Genomic DNA, 15,870 nt, shown 5'->3' with positions numbered 1-15,870 from the left:
TTTTCCCCCACAGCCTGGCAACCATTTGTTATTTTTTGATTTCTTGATGATAGCCGTTCTTTCTGGGGTAAGATGTTATCTCAATGATGTTTTAATTGGCCTATCTCTAATGGCCAGCACTGCTGAGCATTTTCTCATATATTTATTGGGCATTTGTACTCTTTCTGTAAAATAACTAGACATTTTGACTCTCTATTTTTAATCAGGTCTTTTATTTTAAGGGTTTAAAATGTTTTAGCTCTTTATATATTCTAGATGTTAGTCCTCTGTCTACGGAATAGCTGGTAACCTTTTTTTCCCATTCTGTAGGTTGTCTCTTCACTCTGTCAGTTGTTTTGCTTTGCTGTGCAGGAGCTGTTTAATGGGATGTGACCCTATTGTTGGTTCTCAGTATCACTTCTTGGGCCGCTGGGGTTCTGTTCAGAAGGTGCCCATGTCTTCCAGAGTGGTACCTATTTCATCTTCCCGTGTTGTTTCTGTTTTAGCATTTAGATCTTGTATCCGTTCTGATTTTAGTTGAGGACAGGTGAGCCATTTGTGCCTAGACTCCACCTTCTGCATGTGGCTATCTCATTTTCCCAGCACCCTCTATGAGAGAGGCTGCCTTTCCTCCAGTGTGTGCCCCTCTCCGTTTTAAATAAAACCCAGCCTCCTCCTCTCCGTCCACAGAGCCCTCTCCCTCCTTAGGCCCAGGCGCGCCTCTCCTGCTCCGCCACTGCGGCCTGCTCTGAACCCCATCCCCGTCCCACGGGCCACTCCACACCACCTCCACCTCTCTCCACCTCCCTCGGTGGCACAGCTGACTTCCTCTCCTCCCTTCAAGCCTCTTTTGGCAGAGCCCCTCTGAGGACCCCTCCCTTTATAAAGCCCCACACACAGTTTCTGGTTCTGCTCTCTCTTCCCTTTTGCACCTCTCAGTTTGCTGGGCATGTTGGTGGCTTTGTTCACTCGACTTCCTCAGCAGCTGCGACCTGGGCCAGAGGGGACCCCAGTGCAGTGCTGGCCTGAGGGTCAAATCAGAGCCATAAGTACAGACTGCTTTCCTGCTGCTCTGTGTTCTCTTCCTCTGAGTGCAGCCCATAGCAAGGATGCAATAAATCCCTGACTTTAAATTGCTAGTTGGAAGCTTTTTGTTGAAGAGGGGAACTGAGCTGACCTGTAAACTATGGACAGGCTGTTTTGTTTTGTTTTTTAAGAGAACCAAAAGAAGAGGGATAAGCCAGAGAGGTATGGTGCCCTGCACCTAAAATCCCAGTACTTTAGAAGACTGAAGCAGGAGAATCAAAAGTTCAAACTCAGCCTGGGCAATTTAGGGACTTAGCGAAACTTGGCAAAAATAAAAACTATGAGAAGGGTTGGGGATGTCGCTTAGTTCAAAGGTCCTAGGCTCAATCCCTAGTACAGCATAAAGAAGGGATGGTGAGAACTTTCCAAACAACACAGCAAGAATAAAAGCAGAGAGCCAGAGCCTGCGTTCTCTGGAATCCTGGAAAGAGCAGCCTAAGAGGTGCAGGCCTCGGAAGGCGATGTCAGGAGAGCAGTGAAGAGGTGAGAGCGGTATCCAAGCTGAGGGCTAGGCCGCGGGCAGCCGGCGCTGGCCTCCTGTGAGCTCCCTCACCCAGCGCCCGCCCTCTCTCCCTCACAGTCTCCCGCGGGCGCGCGCTGGAGGCCGCCAAGTGTCCCGTGGGCTTCTTCCCCTGCGGGAACGTCACCACCTGCCTGCCCCAGCAGCTGCACTGCAACGGCGTGGACGACTGCGGGAACCGGGCCGACGAGGAGAACTGCGGTAAGTGAGCCCAGGGCCAGGCCGAGGGCCGGGCCGGCCAGGCTGACCGCTCTGCCTAGGGAGCAAAGTGGGCCGAGCGCAGGATGCGGGCTGGTGGTACACTCCGATCGTTTGCTTAAAACAGCCATTCCTAAAACGAATCCACCCTTCTCTGGGATTTCAGGAAAGCGGTGGCTGGGCCTACAGCAAGTGCTTCAGCCCGACAAACCTGCCCAGGTTGTGGCCTGGAGACAGAAAAGTGTAGAAATTCAGAATAGGGTTCTGGAGCTAGATTTCCCAGGTTCGAACCTGGATACCACATTCACCAATTTCGTAAGGGTCAGAATATTTCCTAACCCCTCCATGCCTCAGTTTGCTCCCTTTGTAAAAGAGTTTGATGACTGTACCTATACTGTAAGAATTTGGGACAATTAACTAAAAAAAACCCTTAGAAAGCTTCAAGCATAGGGCAGATGATAAGCACTACATGTAAAGTTCCTCTTTCTTTTGTTTACTAAAACTAGGGAAGAAAAGTGAGACCTCCTAAGAAGGAAAACAATGTGTAGTTATAACTTAGCTATCATTCAAGCAACAACCTTCTAAGGCCTGACCTTATAAACCCAGCAAGTAAGGCTGCTAACCAACATGAATTCCTGGGGAAGTAGTATTCAGTTGGGGTTTTGTTCAAATTGCTGAAACCTCGAAAACACAAATTTATAAAAGACCTTGAATTTCTCAGAGCTAGCAAAATACATTTTTGATCAGTAACGTAAAATAACAAGGTCAATCACCCCTTGGGAGATATACCAGTATTTGTGGAGGACAAAAGCATATACAGTACTGTTAGTATTCCATAAGCCACATGGATGCACCCCCAGGAGGAGCTGCTTCGGCCTTGGGTGTTGCAGGCTTGTTAAGGCCCTACATGAAGGCGTTAAACCTCTGCGAAGATAGAGTAGGACGAAGACCGCACTTAAAATTCCCCAGCCGTAGGGCACCTGTGCAGAACTTGAACCAAAAGGAATCTAAACTGGTTATTTCTTGTAAATGCCTCTGGTAATCAAAAATGAAATGTGAATCATCCTCCTAAAATGTTACAGTGACCACTTTTAATCCATCCACTGCTGTGCAGGATGCCTCATTGTAATAATCGTAAAGATTCAAGAACTTTGCCATTTTTGCTCTGTAAACATCCTATACTACACATCCTTGGGCTCCTTGCCACCTGGATTGAGTCTCCCTGATAGCTACACTGTACAGTCTCTTATTGGATGACAATAAACTTTATTTCTTTGTGCTGATGATCGAGCCCAGGGTCTCATGCCCACTACACGAATGCTCTACCACTGAGCAACAACTCAAGCCCCACATTTTTACTTTTCTCAAGACCCCAATTTTTTTCTCAAGGCCCCAATTTTTCACTTCTCTGTCTCAGTCAGATTATATTGTTGGCACGCCTCAGTTCGGATCACGGCCTCTAACTAGTGGCAATAATTCAAGAGTAACCATGCTATCTAACTAGTGAGCTAAAGGTACAATTTTCTTTGATTTGAAGAACTGTAAATATTTCTTTAAAAAATAACACCTTGCTGAAATAACTGAATACTATATGATCTTTAAAAAAAAAAAAAACTATGGTAAAGCGGTGTTCTGCACCCTACCGTCCACTTCTCTCTCGAAATGCTGGCGATTCAGAGTAGCAGGGGGACAGAGAAGGCCCCAACAACTGAAATGGTTGCAGGAAGTAGAAAGAAAGTAGAAAGTACCTGCTTCAAATTCACCACCAAAAGTAGGTTCTCAATGGAGAAATGTGGGGAACTCTAGCTGTAGTACTGTTTCAAGAAACCAAGTAACCAAGCAGCAATCCTTACAGTTAATGACCCTTAAAGTCCGGTATTCCACAGTCAACAATTCAGAAGGAAACAGTAAAACATTGGGAGTTAGAGAGCAAACTTGGGGGACTGGCTTAAATTCTAGCAATGAAGGGAAATGTTTCTATAAAACAGACACAATCAGGGTCCCTGTGTCCATGAGTTGTCAAGAGGACTCAATCCGATAATGTAATAGGATGTTCAGCAGAAGACAGGTGGACACGCTGAGTGCTGTGTGCACCAAAATTCATACACAGAAATCCCCACCCCGTGTGTGCTCCCAGTCATCTGGAAATAGAATGACTTTCCCTCTGTTCAAAACCTCCACTCAGCCAGGTGACATGCTGCATCCCTGCCTGAGTGGGCAGGAGCTCTCCGGGAAGGATAGCAAAATTTCATCACCATCGTTAGGCTCCAGGTAATGAAATTTATAGTGCTGAGTTATTCCTGCTTGCCTCTCGTTGCTTTGTTTTTCCTTGCCAGCTGCAATTTTTCATTTCTCCATTTTATAGTATCTGGATAACTAATGCTATCAAGACTGTTCACTTGTAAGACATCCAAATTACACTTAATACTAATTAAATTAAGTCAGAAAGTTCTTGCAGAACATACAGACTCATGCATATTTGACCAAGCAGTATTAGATGTATTTGCAGTTAGGTAAAGTAAAATATCTTAATCTACATGCACAAGAAAAACCAACAGTTAAAAATGACTTTCAGCTTGATCATTTACAATTTACTAGTAGATTGTCAAATAAAATATCTTTCTTAAATGGAAGGAGAAACTTTCCTTAATCAACCCTTTTAAGGTAGAACACATCACCAAAGGCCTCTCCTTTGTTCTTTTGAGCTATTTAAACATTGTCACCAATAATGATTATTAAAATCATGTTCATCCTTGCAAGGAACTTCCCAAAGTACATTTTATAAGCACTGTCCTGGTTCTGCTGCGAGGCTACTGTGTCCTTAGTAGATATACGGTGCCAAGGCCTCCGCCATGATATTCCTGCTTTGGAGCCACCCAACTAGGGGCTGAAGTCCCCCAAAACATGAGCTAAATTAGACTTTTCCTCCTCCAAGTTGTAGGTGTTGAGTATTGTGTCTCAGCAACAGGGAAGCTAATATGACCTACCCATAGTGCTTTGGGCTGGGAACCAAGCTTTGAACTCATGGACCTTTGGGGGGAGACATCCAAATTACAGAAGCTTGTTTTGTGGTTTGTTGGGAAGGAAAGACAATGCCTATTAATGCAATTAATCATTCTGTGATATTGCCTTCACACAAATCTCATGCCTATAAAATTCACATTCTGTGCTCTACCCCTTGAATCATTTTTAAGCACTTTGGTAGAAAAACAAAAGTAAGGCCTTTAAAAAAAATTTTGGAAGCTAGTATATAAGAAAGTAGGTGAATTTCCAAATTTAAAATGGTAAGAATAGTTAATATTTTTATAACACCTAATGAATATAAGGAACTATGCTGAGTGAGTTATGTATTTTACCTCTAATCCTCAAGACAACCCTTGAGAAAGATACTCTTAGGTTCCTCTAATGACAGGGGAAATGAAACCCTGAGCTAACAGAGTGCCATTCGGTTCATATTTTCAAAGGAATATGAAATTTTTACTCGTGTGGATCTCTATTTTCCTATGGTCAAAGTTTTCTTCTGTTTCAAGCTTCTGCTCTTCCAGGTGCTGGTAACTGACACTGAATCAGCAAAAGCCTTACTCACTTCTGCTCTCCTGGGGTTGCAGCTGAGCCCAGCGGTCTCTGCAGCGCTAGGACACTGTGTGGGAGCCCTGGGGGGAGGGACCCGGCCGCCTCTCCTCAGACGATGATCCCAGCGCGCCCTGAGACAGCGGAGTGATCTGGTCCTCTGCCTCCTGTTGTCACGTGTCTTCACTTGCCTGTGGTAGGCACTGTCACATGCAGTGGCCTCCTGCTGTATCCGTGGCACTCCGTGGCTCACGGGACACGTTTTGCCCTTCCTGAGTGGGCTGAGCCCTGGACAACTGCATGGTCATGATTAGCTCCATGGATCCCAGCCCTTCCGGCCACTTCCCCTCTGTTCCTCCTAGGTCAAGCAAGGCTCCACAACAGCTCTGTGGGTCCTGCCACGTGGGTGAGTGTGATTAGCAGAGGACCCAGGCCACCCCTGTTCCCAGACCCCAGAAACCAGTGCGGGAAATGTGCGCTTTCCCTGAGGTGCAATCCGGGGGACAGAAGGAAAAAACTCTTCCACTCTCCCTGTCTGTTCCACATCTCTTGTCCGGTCTGTGGGTAGTAAAACCCCGGTCTTGTCTTTTCTGATTTTATAAATTTAGTACCAAAGATCAAACTTAACTATTTGAGAATCAAATACCAAGAATTTGACCTTTGTTACCTGCAAACCTCTATGTTGTTCCTTTCAGGCAATGACAGTGGAAAATTCTAGCTGCTTAAGATAGATAAGGTCAAAAGAGAGCAAGGAATTCAAGAGAAGAAAAACTCTGTAATGCCCTGGAGTCTTTTCCTGTCACTGGCTTGGCATTTGCTAACCTGTGAGAATTAGATAAGCAGTACTTACTTACGAGTGTGATGGTGATGATATATATTTTTAAATAAGATTAGAACACTATTTGAACTATGTTCAAGGACTGTTTTAATTTTTTATTCATCCTGCATTGAAAATTCTGAAACATAAATATTCTATCATTTCCCAAGTAAGCTTCTTACGTAGCTACCAGAGTGACAGCAATGCCGGCAGTTCGATGTGGAAGTCAGGCATTCTCATTTCAGAATGTACCATTAAAGTTGGCAGTTTGGCCCTCTTATGGTTAAAAGCACACGGGGAAGAAATCTATGTATTGATATATAATCATAAGTTATATGTCCGAAAATTATTAGTTTTCTATTTATTACTCTCAAAATCGTGTCCGCTGGAGAAACATCGGCTTTTCTAAAACTACAGAGCTGGTTTTACTTCAGATTCACTGATCTCTGCTCGTCCGGCAATGCTGAGAGCCGGACAGCGCAGTGGCAGGCTCCTGTCGTACAGCTGCAAAGGAAGCTGGCGCAGGTGGATGAGTCCTGCAGTTCCGAGACAGGCTGGCAACACAGCAGGACCCCGTGTCTAAAGAACGGAAACAAAAATCAACAATGCTTCAACGATATCTGGATTGCCACAGTGCACTTTTCCCTCGCAGAACCCTTCCTGCTAGATAGGAAGACAGCTTTTAGAGGCCTTGTTTTGCATTAAACGATGCCCGGCATAAAGTCACACCCCCTGATTTGTTTAAAAAAAAAAAAGTTGCCTCCAAAGCCACCAAAACCAAAGAAAAAAGCATATGCACCTTGCCCACAAACTGCTACAGCCTTTACCTTTCAAGGAGACCACAAGAAACCAGTTTGATGCGTTGGTCTGCCTGGCCGTGCATCCCCAGGAGTCACCTCCTGGCTCAAGACACCTGTCCTCTTGGAAACCATCACACTCTGACCAGCAGATGCTCCACCGTTTCCCAAGAACAGGTGCTGAAATTTGAGTGACTAGGTGAGAATTGGGAATGCTCCACTTTGCCTAACCCAAGCCTGATAGGTTAATCAGCTGCTCATTTATGGCCCAATAGCATGCATGTTTTAATAAATGACACCATCACATCCCATCTTGCTCTGGCAGCTCCTCTGAAAACTACATCAGTCCCTCTATTCTGGACCATCCAAAAGCCAAGGCTGGGGGTGCTCAGGGCTACAGCTCCGGGGTACAGCACTGGCCTAGCATGCAAGGCCATGGGGCCCATCCCCAGCACCTCTAAAAGCAAATCCAAACATCAAGAGAATCCAAGAATGGCCCCTGAGAGACTCTGAGAAGATTCTGAAGCAATGCAGCTGCTGCTGGTCCCTGGATCCGTACTTCTTCGAAAGCCAGCGATCTAGATAGATACTCTTTAGGCAAATATGCAAGCACTTTCCAAAATGTGTTAAAAGATGTCAGATGAGAAGGGTTAAACAAATCAAAGATTTTTTTTACCGCCCAAATTCTTATTTCATCATACTACCATGCATCATTAATCCCAGGTGGGGATGTAGGTACAGCATTTCCTAAACATGTTTCAGCTCAGAAGTCTCTCCCTAAAGAGGTTGCTAGAGGCCAAGAGAAGCTTGGTATAGCACAGTAGTAAATTACCACAGGATCTGGATTTGGACCTTTTCCCTCCCCTACCAAACCGTGTCCCCATTACCCTGTACAATTCCATGGGACTCGGACAACAGAGAAAGGGAGGTACATCCTCCAGAATTCAAATTGGTATATAGAACCCATTCTCCCATAAGGTTCACTTTAACTCCTCCTTGGTACAAAGGAAATGCAGAAGATCTCCAACTTACAATGGCTACACGCTGCACAATGGTGTGAAAGAAATATGCATGCAGTAGAAACCATGCTTCGAATGTGGTTGGTTTTTGGTTTTCCTTCTTTGTGATCCTAGGGATCAAACCCAGGCCCTCCCATATGCTAAGCCATGCTCTCACACTAGTGTCACCTCCCAGCAATCAGCTGAAAGATCAGATTTTGAATGTAGGTCTTTTCCTAGGCTGACTGTATGCAAAACAGTCCTGTCTCAAGAAGCTGGGCCGCAGCAGTGAGCTTCAGCTCCAGTCAGACACTTCTCTGGGGGAAAAGAGCACATCCATCTTCAGAACAGGGTCTCCCTGTTACTAAACCCACTGTCCTCAGTGCAGGGTGAGAAGCGCTGGCTGGACAGGACCTGTAATGAGCTCTCCCAAACTTGCTCTCCAGCTCGCCTAGAACATAAAACACAGACCCCCAGCCCCAGGCTCACAAGGTTAATCAGGCCCTCTGTTGAAAGAGTCTGGAAACCTGTGTTTTTGATGAGCTACCCAGCTCCCAAATTTGATTTTAGCATAGAGGAGACTGACTTTCCTCCTGGGCATGGGGGTGGCACAGCCCGGTGCTCCCAGCACTCCGGGAGGCTGAGGTCAAAGGATTACAGGTTTAAACCCAGTCTGGGCAATTTAATGATTTAGTGATTCTCCAAATAACAAACAAAAAGGGTGTCCATGTAGCTCAGTGAGAAGGGCCTGCTCATTCCCCAGTACTGCAAAAAAGAGAGTTCCGATTATTCATTTAATCGATCAGTAAATATTTATTAAATTCATGAAGCATACAAGACCACATTTTTCTTGATCCAAGTTTTTAATTTTTATTTAGGGAAGCACTATAACCTTTTAGCTAAAAGTTTGTTTTTTAATGTAAATTGTTCTTTATACTACCCTGGGTTACTTCAAGAAAAATCAGAATCTAATTTTAGCAAGACAGTTACTAAAGTATGAAAAACCATTCTGCTCACTGCCCCATACATTTTAAAATCTGAAGGCTATAGCCCTTAAAATATAGAAACAGATAGCAAAAGCTGTTTTCTGAAAAGTGCTACCTTTCCAATTTTGTGATTTCGGCACCATTACCATGTTCTATATTCCTGCCTTCTGGTGGGAGGAAGTCAAGTGTAAGAAGAAGAAAATGCCTTGGGAAGCCATAAGAAAAGTCGAAATTAATTACTAAAAAGGTCGATTGTTTCACAATGTTGTTATGTTTTTAAAATCTCTACAGCATAGATGCTCTGATCTGGGGGAGTGTAAGCAGGTATGTGCTATTCCTCTCCGCTGCTCAGAAATTTCCCACTTCCATCTTGGCAGCATCGCCCTTTCTCCACCCTGTTTCTTCTGCGGGGATTGGGCAATTTAAAAAAGGAAAGGGAACTAAATAAGTAGGGGAGCTAAAGATGTAGCCCCGTGATGGAGCACTTGCTCAGCACGAGTGAGGCCCTGGGTTCTATCTCCAGCACCACCAAAGAGAGAGAGGGAAAGTAGAAAAACCAAAACAACTATAGCACTTGAACATGTTGGACCAAAGTGTTGCAACCAAGGTCACACGCACTGTCCTTAAAGCAGCAGAAGTACAAGGGAGCAACAATGAGGGGCAGGCGTCAGGAGCGGGCACTGAGCCCATGGTCGTAAGCCTCTGGGCTGTCTGTTAATGGTAAAAGTGCAGCAATTAGAAAGAGCCCCTTCGTAAAAGCTCAGCCAAATATAGGACCTGCCAAAGAAGCTAGGAGAGGGAAATCCACATCTAGCAGCCACCCAGATCGTCATGTTACCAACTTGATAGCAGCAATGCAACTCTACCCACAAAAACAGCTCTGGGGTCAGAATGCTGTCGCCTCACTTAATTCCCCACGGCTTCCACAGTGGAGGTAGAAGTGCCAAGATTCCAGATCTGAGAGCAGCATGGACAAAGTACACGGCTCCTTCCAAGGGACATGGACCCCAGCAGCCTGCAAGGCCAAACCCTTCCAAACCTTTCCGACCTTGCCTGCCTGCTTCTCAGGAGGCTTCTGCAAACATGTGAAGCCTTGGTTCTAAGACAGTCAGTGCCTCAACATACCCAGAGTCCATATCTCATCTGCTTACATGTTTCACTTGTAACATTTATAAGTGTATAACATTCATAACACTACTCTAAAAATCAATTTATTTTGGTTTGTTTTAGTAATACCATAATGATTTGCCACATTTTCATTGCTTTTATGAATAAAAGTAGTGACGAACTTAAATTCCACTTCCTAACTAGAACTAATTCTGATTGCTGCCTACATGACTTTTTGTGTGAGTCACACAATTCACATGTACAAGCCAGTGGAGTGGAAAGGGGTGGTTCCTCTCCTCGCAGCCTGCAGTCCTCTAATGAAAGACAAGCTAACAAGAGAAGGGCATAATAAGAGTTCATTTAATCAAAGTTTTATGAGACAAGGGAGCCTTCAGAAATAAAGGTCCAAAGACCCAGGTAAAACTGCTTTTAAGATTAGACTCAGAGAAGAATGGACAACAAATGTAAAAGTGGGATTGGACAAAAGACAAAACACTGTTCTAATGTTAGTAGATAGACAGAAGAAACCTGGCAAGGCTGTCTGGTGCAGATTCCTCCCAGCCTCTCTGTGTAGCATTCCTTCCTCCAAGATAGGGCAAGACTCCTGGAGTGAGATTTTTATAATCTACTATCAGACAAGGTAGGTCAGAGAATTTCTTCATGGCCAGCTCCTACAGAGAAAAGCAGGGGAAAATTAGAGTAATGCTTCTAGGTTTTATGGCTTTCTTTGAGGAGAGGGGTTCTAATTCCTGTGACCCATCTTAAGGAATGGGAACTCTGGCTTGGGGAAGAGAGAACTAGGCATGGGACACAGGAAGACAGACGCTGAGGAAGGAATTATGCTTCTGCATCCGATGCCCCCATTTCTTTAGTGCAGAGCACTCCGCTGAAACACTGCATTCTGGGGCATCATCTTCGGAGCTCCATAGCCTCAGAAACAGAAATGAAATGAACAGAGAAATAGGCAGCTCAATACTTAAAGCTGATGTAACACAACAGTTGGACTTAATATAGATGGACTGTACTCTGATTACTTCCTTTGGCTGGGAGAAAAGTAAAAGCAATTTTATTATTTTCATGCTTTAGCTATTTTTAATAATTCTGTTTCTAAGTGAAATCATTCTCACAATTGGTTTTTCTATCTGTAAATCAGATGATAATAATGGCCAAATAAAGTGATTACACGGGTCAAACAAAGGGTCTAGGAAAGCACAGGATATACATACTAAATATTAATGGCTTGCATGCTAAATATTACATGCAACCTCTCTGCTAAAACAGGAGCGTGACTGGACAGAGGGTCTCAGGGGAGTTGTTTGCAGCTCTTTGGTATCTGGAACAAAGAATTGAGCGGGACACCCAGAGGAATGAATAAGAGTAAGCTTTAGTGAGACTGAAAGTTCGCTCCACAGGGTGGGAGCAGCTGCAGAGAGGAACTCACGGCCCCGACAGGGGCAGCCACTGGCCTCCTAAGGTCCTGGGACTGTGGGAGTGTCCCCAGGTGGGAATTCGCAGCAGTCACCACCTGACTCAGCCCACCCATGAGGAGGGTTTCATTGATCATACAAGGTTTCTAGAAGAAGTGTGTTGGTATCCGAAGCCCACCAGGAGGGTCAAAACTGCAATGCAAGTAAGGTTGGGTGCAGACCAGGGTCCTATACTTTCAGCTTTGCAGATGCCTGCCGATCTTGGGAGGACAGGAGAGCCTTCATCTGTTGGCCGCCCAATATTTGGACAGAGTCCTCCAGAATTCTTGCCCTGTGGCATCCCGTTATTTGCTTGTCCTTGCTCTACTTCCTACCTTAAGAAAATTAAAACTCACAGAGTCCTTGTACTTCTCTTCTGCCTTTCAAAATACATGTGAGTGCATCCCACACGTGACTACAGAGCAGTCATGAAATGGTGTCTAAAGCATTTCCATCTCTGTGCCCCAGGAACACGACCATGAAGACACTCTGAGGCTGCGTCCGTCTTTCGTGTGTCTGTAGTCATCTGTAGCCTGTCTGTAGACCACTACAGGCTCACTACAGGCAGTTGGATAAGCCCATAGCCATGACTTGCACAGCCTCTCCCTGTCAAGACTCAATGTCCACATGCACTTGCCTCCCAACTTCCTTTGTCCTAGGCTGTGTTGATCAGTTTTCTGTCACTGGGACACTCGAGTTAATTAGCTGGTACAGCAAAAAGGTTTATTTCAGCTCACAGTTTTGGAGGTTTCTGTCCATGACTCAGGCCCTTGCTGATTTTAGGCCTGGGGTGAGGCAGCACATCATGGAAAGAGGACAGAGTAGAGCAAAATCAATCCTCTCATGGCCAAGAGGAGACAGAGAGGGACAGGAAGGGGCTGGCCCCACAATCCCCTCAAGGAATGGACCCTGTTACTGAAGACCTCCTAATGGTCCCACCACCCCTCACCACACGTGGGGACCAAGCCTGCACACAAGCGCCCTGGGGCCCCTCCAGACTCCCATGATGGTGCTTGTCAAGAGGAGATCACGGGGCCCAGCCCAGGCCTCTCCTGTGGATGTCCAGAAAGCTGCATTTGCACCACGCTTCGAGAAGATGTGCACCCCAAAGCTTGGCTTGGAGAGCCTGTTTTCCCCAACTCTCCAAAATATTTCTGTTTTTAAACTTTTCTCCTCTCTGATTTTATTTCTTTAGGGGACAACAATGGATGGTCTCTGCAACTTGACAAATACTTTGCCAGTTATTACCAAATGGCCTCCGCCTATCCCTTTGATGCGGAAAGATCCGAATGCTGTAAGTGATCATTGTGACTGAGTCTCTTGTTCCATGAGCTCACAACAGAGCACCATGTTTTAAAAGTCAGATCTAATGTGTTTTTTTAAAGGGTTAATTTTACTTTCGTAGTTGCAAGTTTTATTAGAGATACACTCTTAAATTTGGGGGCTTTATTTTCAAATGATTCAAGGATCTTAAGTGTAAAAGCAATTATGTCAGGTATTATGAACAAATTTATCTTAGTACTGGGGGATGCTGTTTTATATAAGTTCCCTTTTCAGAATCGCTATAAACCTTGAGGTAAAAGAAACTGAGAAAACAGAAAAGCAGTGATGCTGTTTAGATTTTAATGTTTGCAAAGAAAAAATGCTCTAAGGTCTAAGCTACAAAACTTTATAAAACTTATACAAAACCTTATCGATTATAACTTGTGATTTTTAGTCATACATATTGGAGACTTGCAAATGAAGGGGGCTTAGAAGGGGATAAACATGAGGATTACCTTTATGATGTTTTAGAACAGGAAGATTTGTGAAAATAATACCTTTAAGTAAATTTTATCTGTTTTAATAAATTATGCAGATATAATTCTGTACCTTGTACCCATAATTCAGTCCTAGGTTTTCAAAACCTTGTTTAAAAAGCAGGGGGTGGGAGAAGGGAGAAATCTTTTACTATAGATTTTTCCTTTATGATCTGCCACAAATTGTAAAGTCCAGCTTCTCAAATTTTTGATTTGTTTTTGTCTCCATTGCTCAAGTGAGATTAACAAAAACTTACTTACAAAGTATCCCATGTGTATTCCAGAGGAAGGAGGCCAAATAATTTGATCATTAAAAAGCTAAAAGCTTTTAGAAAGAGAAAAGAGAAAAGCTAACAGGTATAAATTAATTGCTAATATAATGTCAAAAATAATAATGATTAAGCTGTATCGTCATAAAATGTTACTTTTATTTTCTTTTATTGTATATTGATTTGGGCTGGGAATTTAGCTCAGTGGCTCCACTGCCTGTCTCGCAAGTACAAGGTTCCGAGTTCAATCCTCGGTATCAAAACAAAACAAAAAGAAGCAGACTCTATTGTATATTGATTTCATTTCTTAAATTTTAATTGAATCTTTTTATAGCTCACTTTATTCTCCCTCCCCCCAAAATTTTCAACAACTACTAATAGACATAAACCATTACCATGAGATAAAAGATAATAGTCAAGCGGCAAATGGAAATAGAATGGCAAAGAAATACTATACAAGAAAATCCTCACCATGAAAAGGTTAGCAACTACACCCAAAGCTTTCTTCTGAGTTTTGTAGCCATTAGATTAAAATAATACGTAACATAACTTTATAGCTTGTAAAGCAAAAGCCAATAGATGGGGACACTTCAGATCAAGTCAGCAAGAAAAATGTTTTTTTCCTTATTCCAGATCTTGCTCTCTGGAAGAAATTTGTCACAAGTATAACTGCATAAGAAGAACGAAGTTACACAATAACGAATGAATCAAAAATACAGAAGAAACATTTCTCATCAATACTATTGCACAAATGCATAGTTTTTAATTAGAATTCTTTAGACATGATGAGAAGTTGCTATTTATAATCAAATATCTTTGTCAATCTTGAAAACAATATAAGAATTAAATGACAAGTGCAGATAAAACTTGGGTGTGAAACTTAAATTAGTTCCTACTGTGCTACTCTATTCAACGAAGTTACTATAAGGGATTCATTGGAAATTAAACAGGATGGTTTGTAGTCATTCTTGTCTAAATGAAAAAATGTGAGGAGTTCCCATTTTAATGTCACCTCTCAATGTCATTGAAAATATAGTATCTGTGATTAACCAATGCACTACCAAAGTTTAAATTATATAGGGTCTGGAAAAAAAGTTTGCCTAAGCATAATTCCATCAGGCAGAGGCTACCAACACTTACTTACTGATGCATTACTCATCTTTAAAAAAAAAAAATCTGAAATTGCCCTAATGAACCATTTTTCAATAGCATTTTCCACTAGCATTTTAGCATAATCAGGCATCCCTATGACAACAGGCTTTTTTAAAAATATGCAACACATGGGGCTAGGGACGTAGCTCAGGGTACAGCACTTGCCTAGCCTGCACGAGGCCCCAAGCTTGATCCTCACCTCCACTACATACATAGGCACACAAAATATCCGTGTTTTGTAAGTAACATTTACATGCTATTTTCCACATTTCCCTATTACTGGCAACACTGTCATCCACGTGTATGGATTATCTTAATTCATATTCATAATGGATATATATACAAAATAAACACTGGAATCAACGATTTTGCTGCTTTCCTTTCCTGTTCCTCCTACTCTTCCATTCTCAAGACTGTCCTCCCCCCACCCCTTCCCATCTCAAGACAGCACTCACACATGAGCTAGGACCTCAGCTCAGAGACAGAACTACTTTTCAGTGATCATAGCCAAAATGGGTACTTACATCTATAAGACTGTTGAGGAATTCTCCACAGATACTCTGTTTACAAAGAGCAAAGCTGAGTCACAAGCTAGATCTCTTGTACCCTTGTAGAGTAGTAGTCTCTGCAGTTACATGGCCGAAGGGAAGAACACCTGTCAGCCCTGCACCTGAGCGAAGGGCGTGTTCCCTGATCTAACCTGCTGGCCAGCTGTACTCAGGATGCCACTCACAGGGCTCTGTTCCTCCCAATGGGACACCTGACCCCACCCAGGAAGCTTCTCTGGGAAGGTTAGAAACCGGAAGCCAGAAGGCAGAAAATTCACCTGGAAAGATTTGTGGGTTCTAGGGTGTTTTAATTTAGCTATGAACATTTTTAAATGATTATATATAAAATATTGATTGTTATTTCTCTTTTCTGTGAGAAACTTGGTAGATTTGGCTGCACATGTTCCTGAGGTAGCAGCTGCTAAGGGGAGTTGCTCTTCATGCTATCTGCACACAGACTACACCTACTTTCCCGACCCCTGTAGATATTTGAGTCTTGAACCCCTGATGTACACCTGATGGCTCCAGAAGTAAATTTGAAGGGGAGGCATTGCTCATTGCTACCTCTAGATATCCTG

At 43.5% G+C, this 15,870-nt stretch overlaps 1 protein-coding gene across 1 annotated transcript in view; it reads left to right on the top strand.

Moving 5' to 3' along the window:
- Rxfp1 (relaxin family peptide receptor 1) overlaps positions 1-15,870 on the top strand; it is a 106,831-nt gene that overhangs the window by 43,512 nt on the left and 47,449 nt on the right. Inside the window, exons 2-3 of the mRNA XM_087200313.1 lie at positions 1,646-1,786; positions 12,720-12,818. Of these exons, the coding sequence (XP_087056439.1) occupies positions 1,646-1,786; positions 12,720-12,818 (240 nt within the window). The remainder of the gene's footprint in view (positions 1-1,645; positions 1,787-12,719; positions 12,819-15,870) is intronic.

Source organism: Heterocephalus glaber, unplaced genomic scaffold (genome assembly GCF_053883595.1).
Source record: "Heterocephalus glaber isolate CG9 unplaced genomic scaffold, H.glaber_assembly_v1.0 deba00001737, whole genome shotgun sequence".
Lineage (NCBI taxonomy): Eukaryota > Metazoa > Chordata > Mammalia > Rodentia > Bathyergidae > Heterocephalus > Heterocephalus glaber.
Note: the sequence above shows the minus strand (reverse complement) of the source record. Positions and strands in the feature narration are given on the sequence as shown.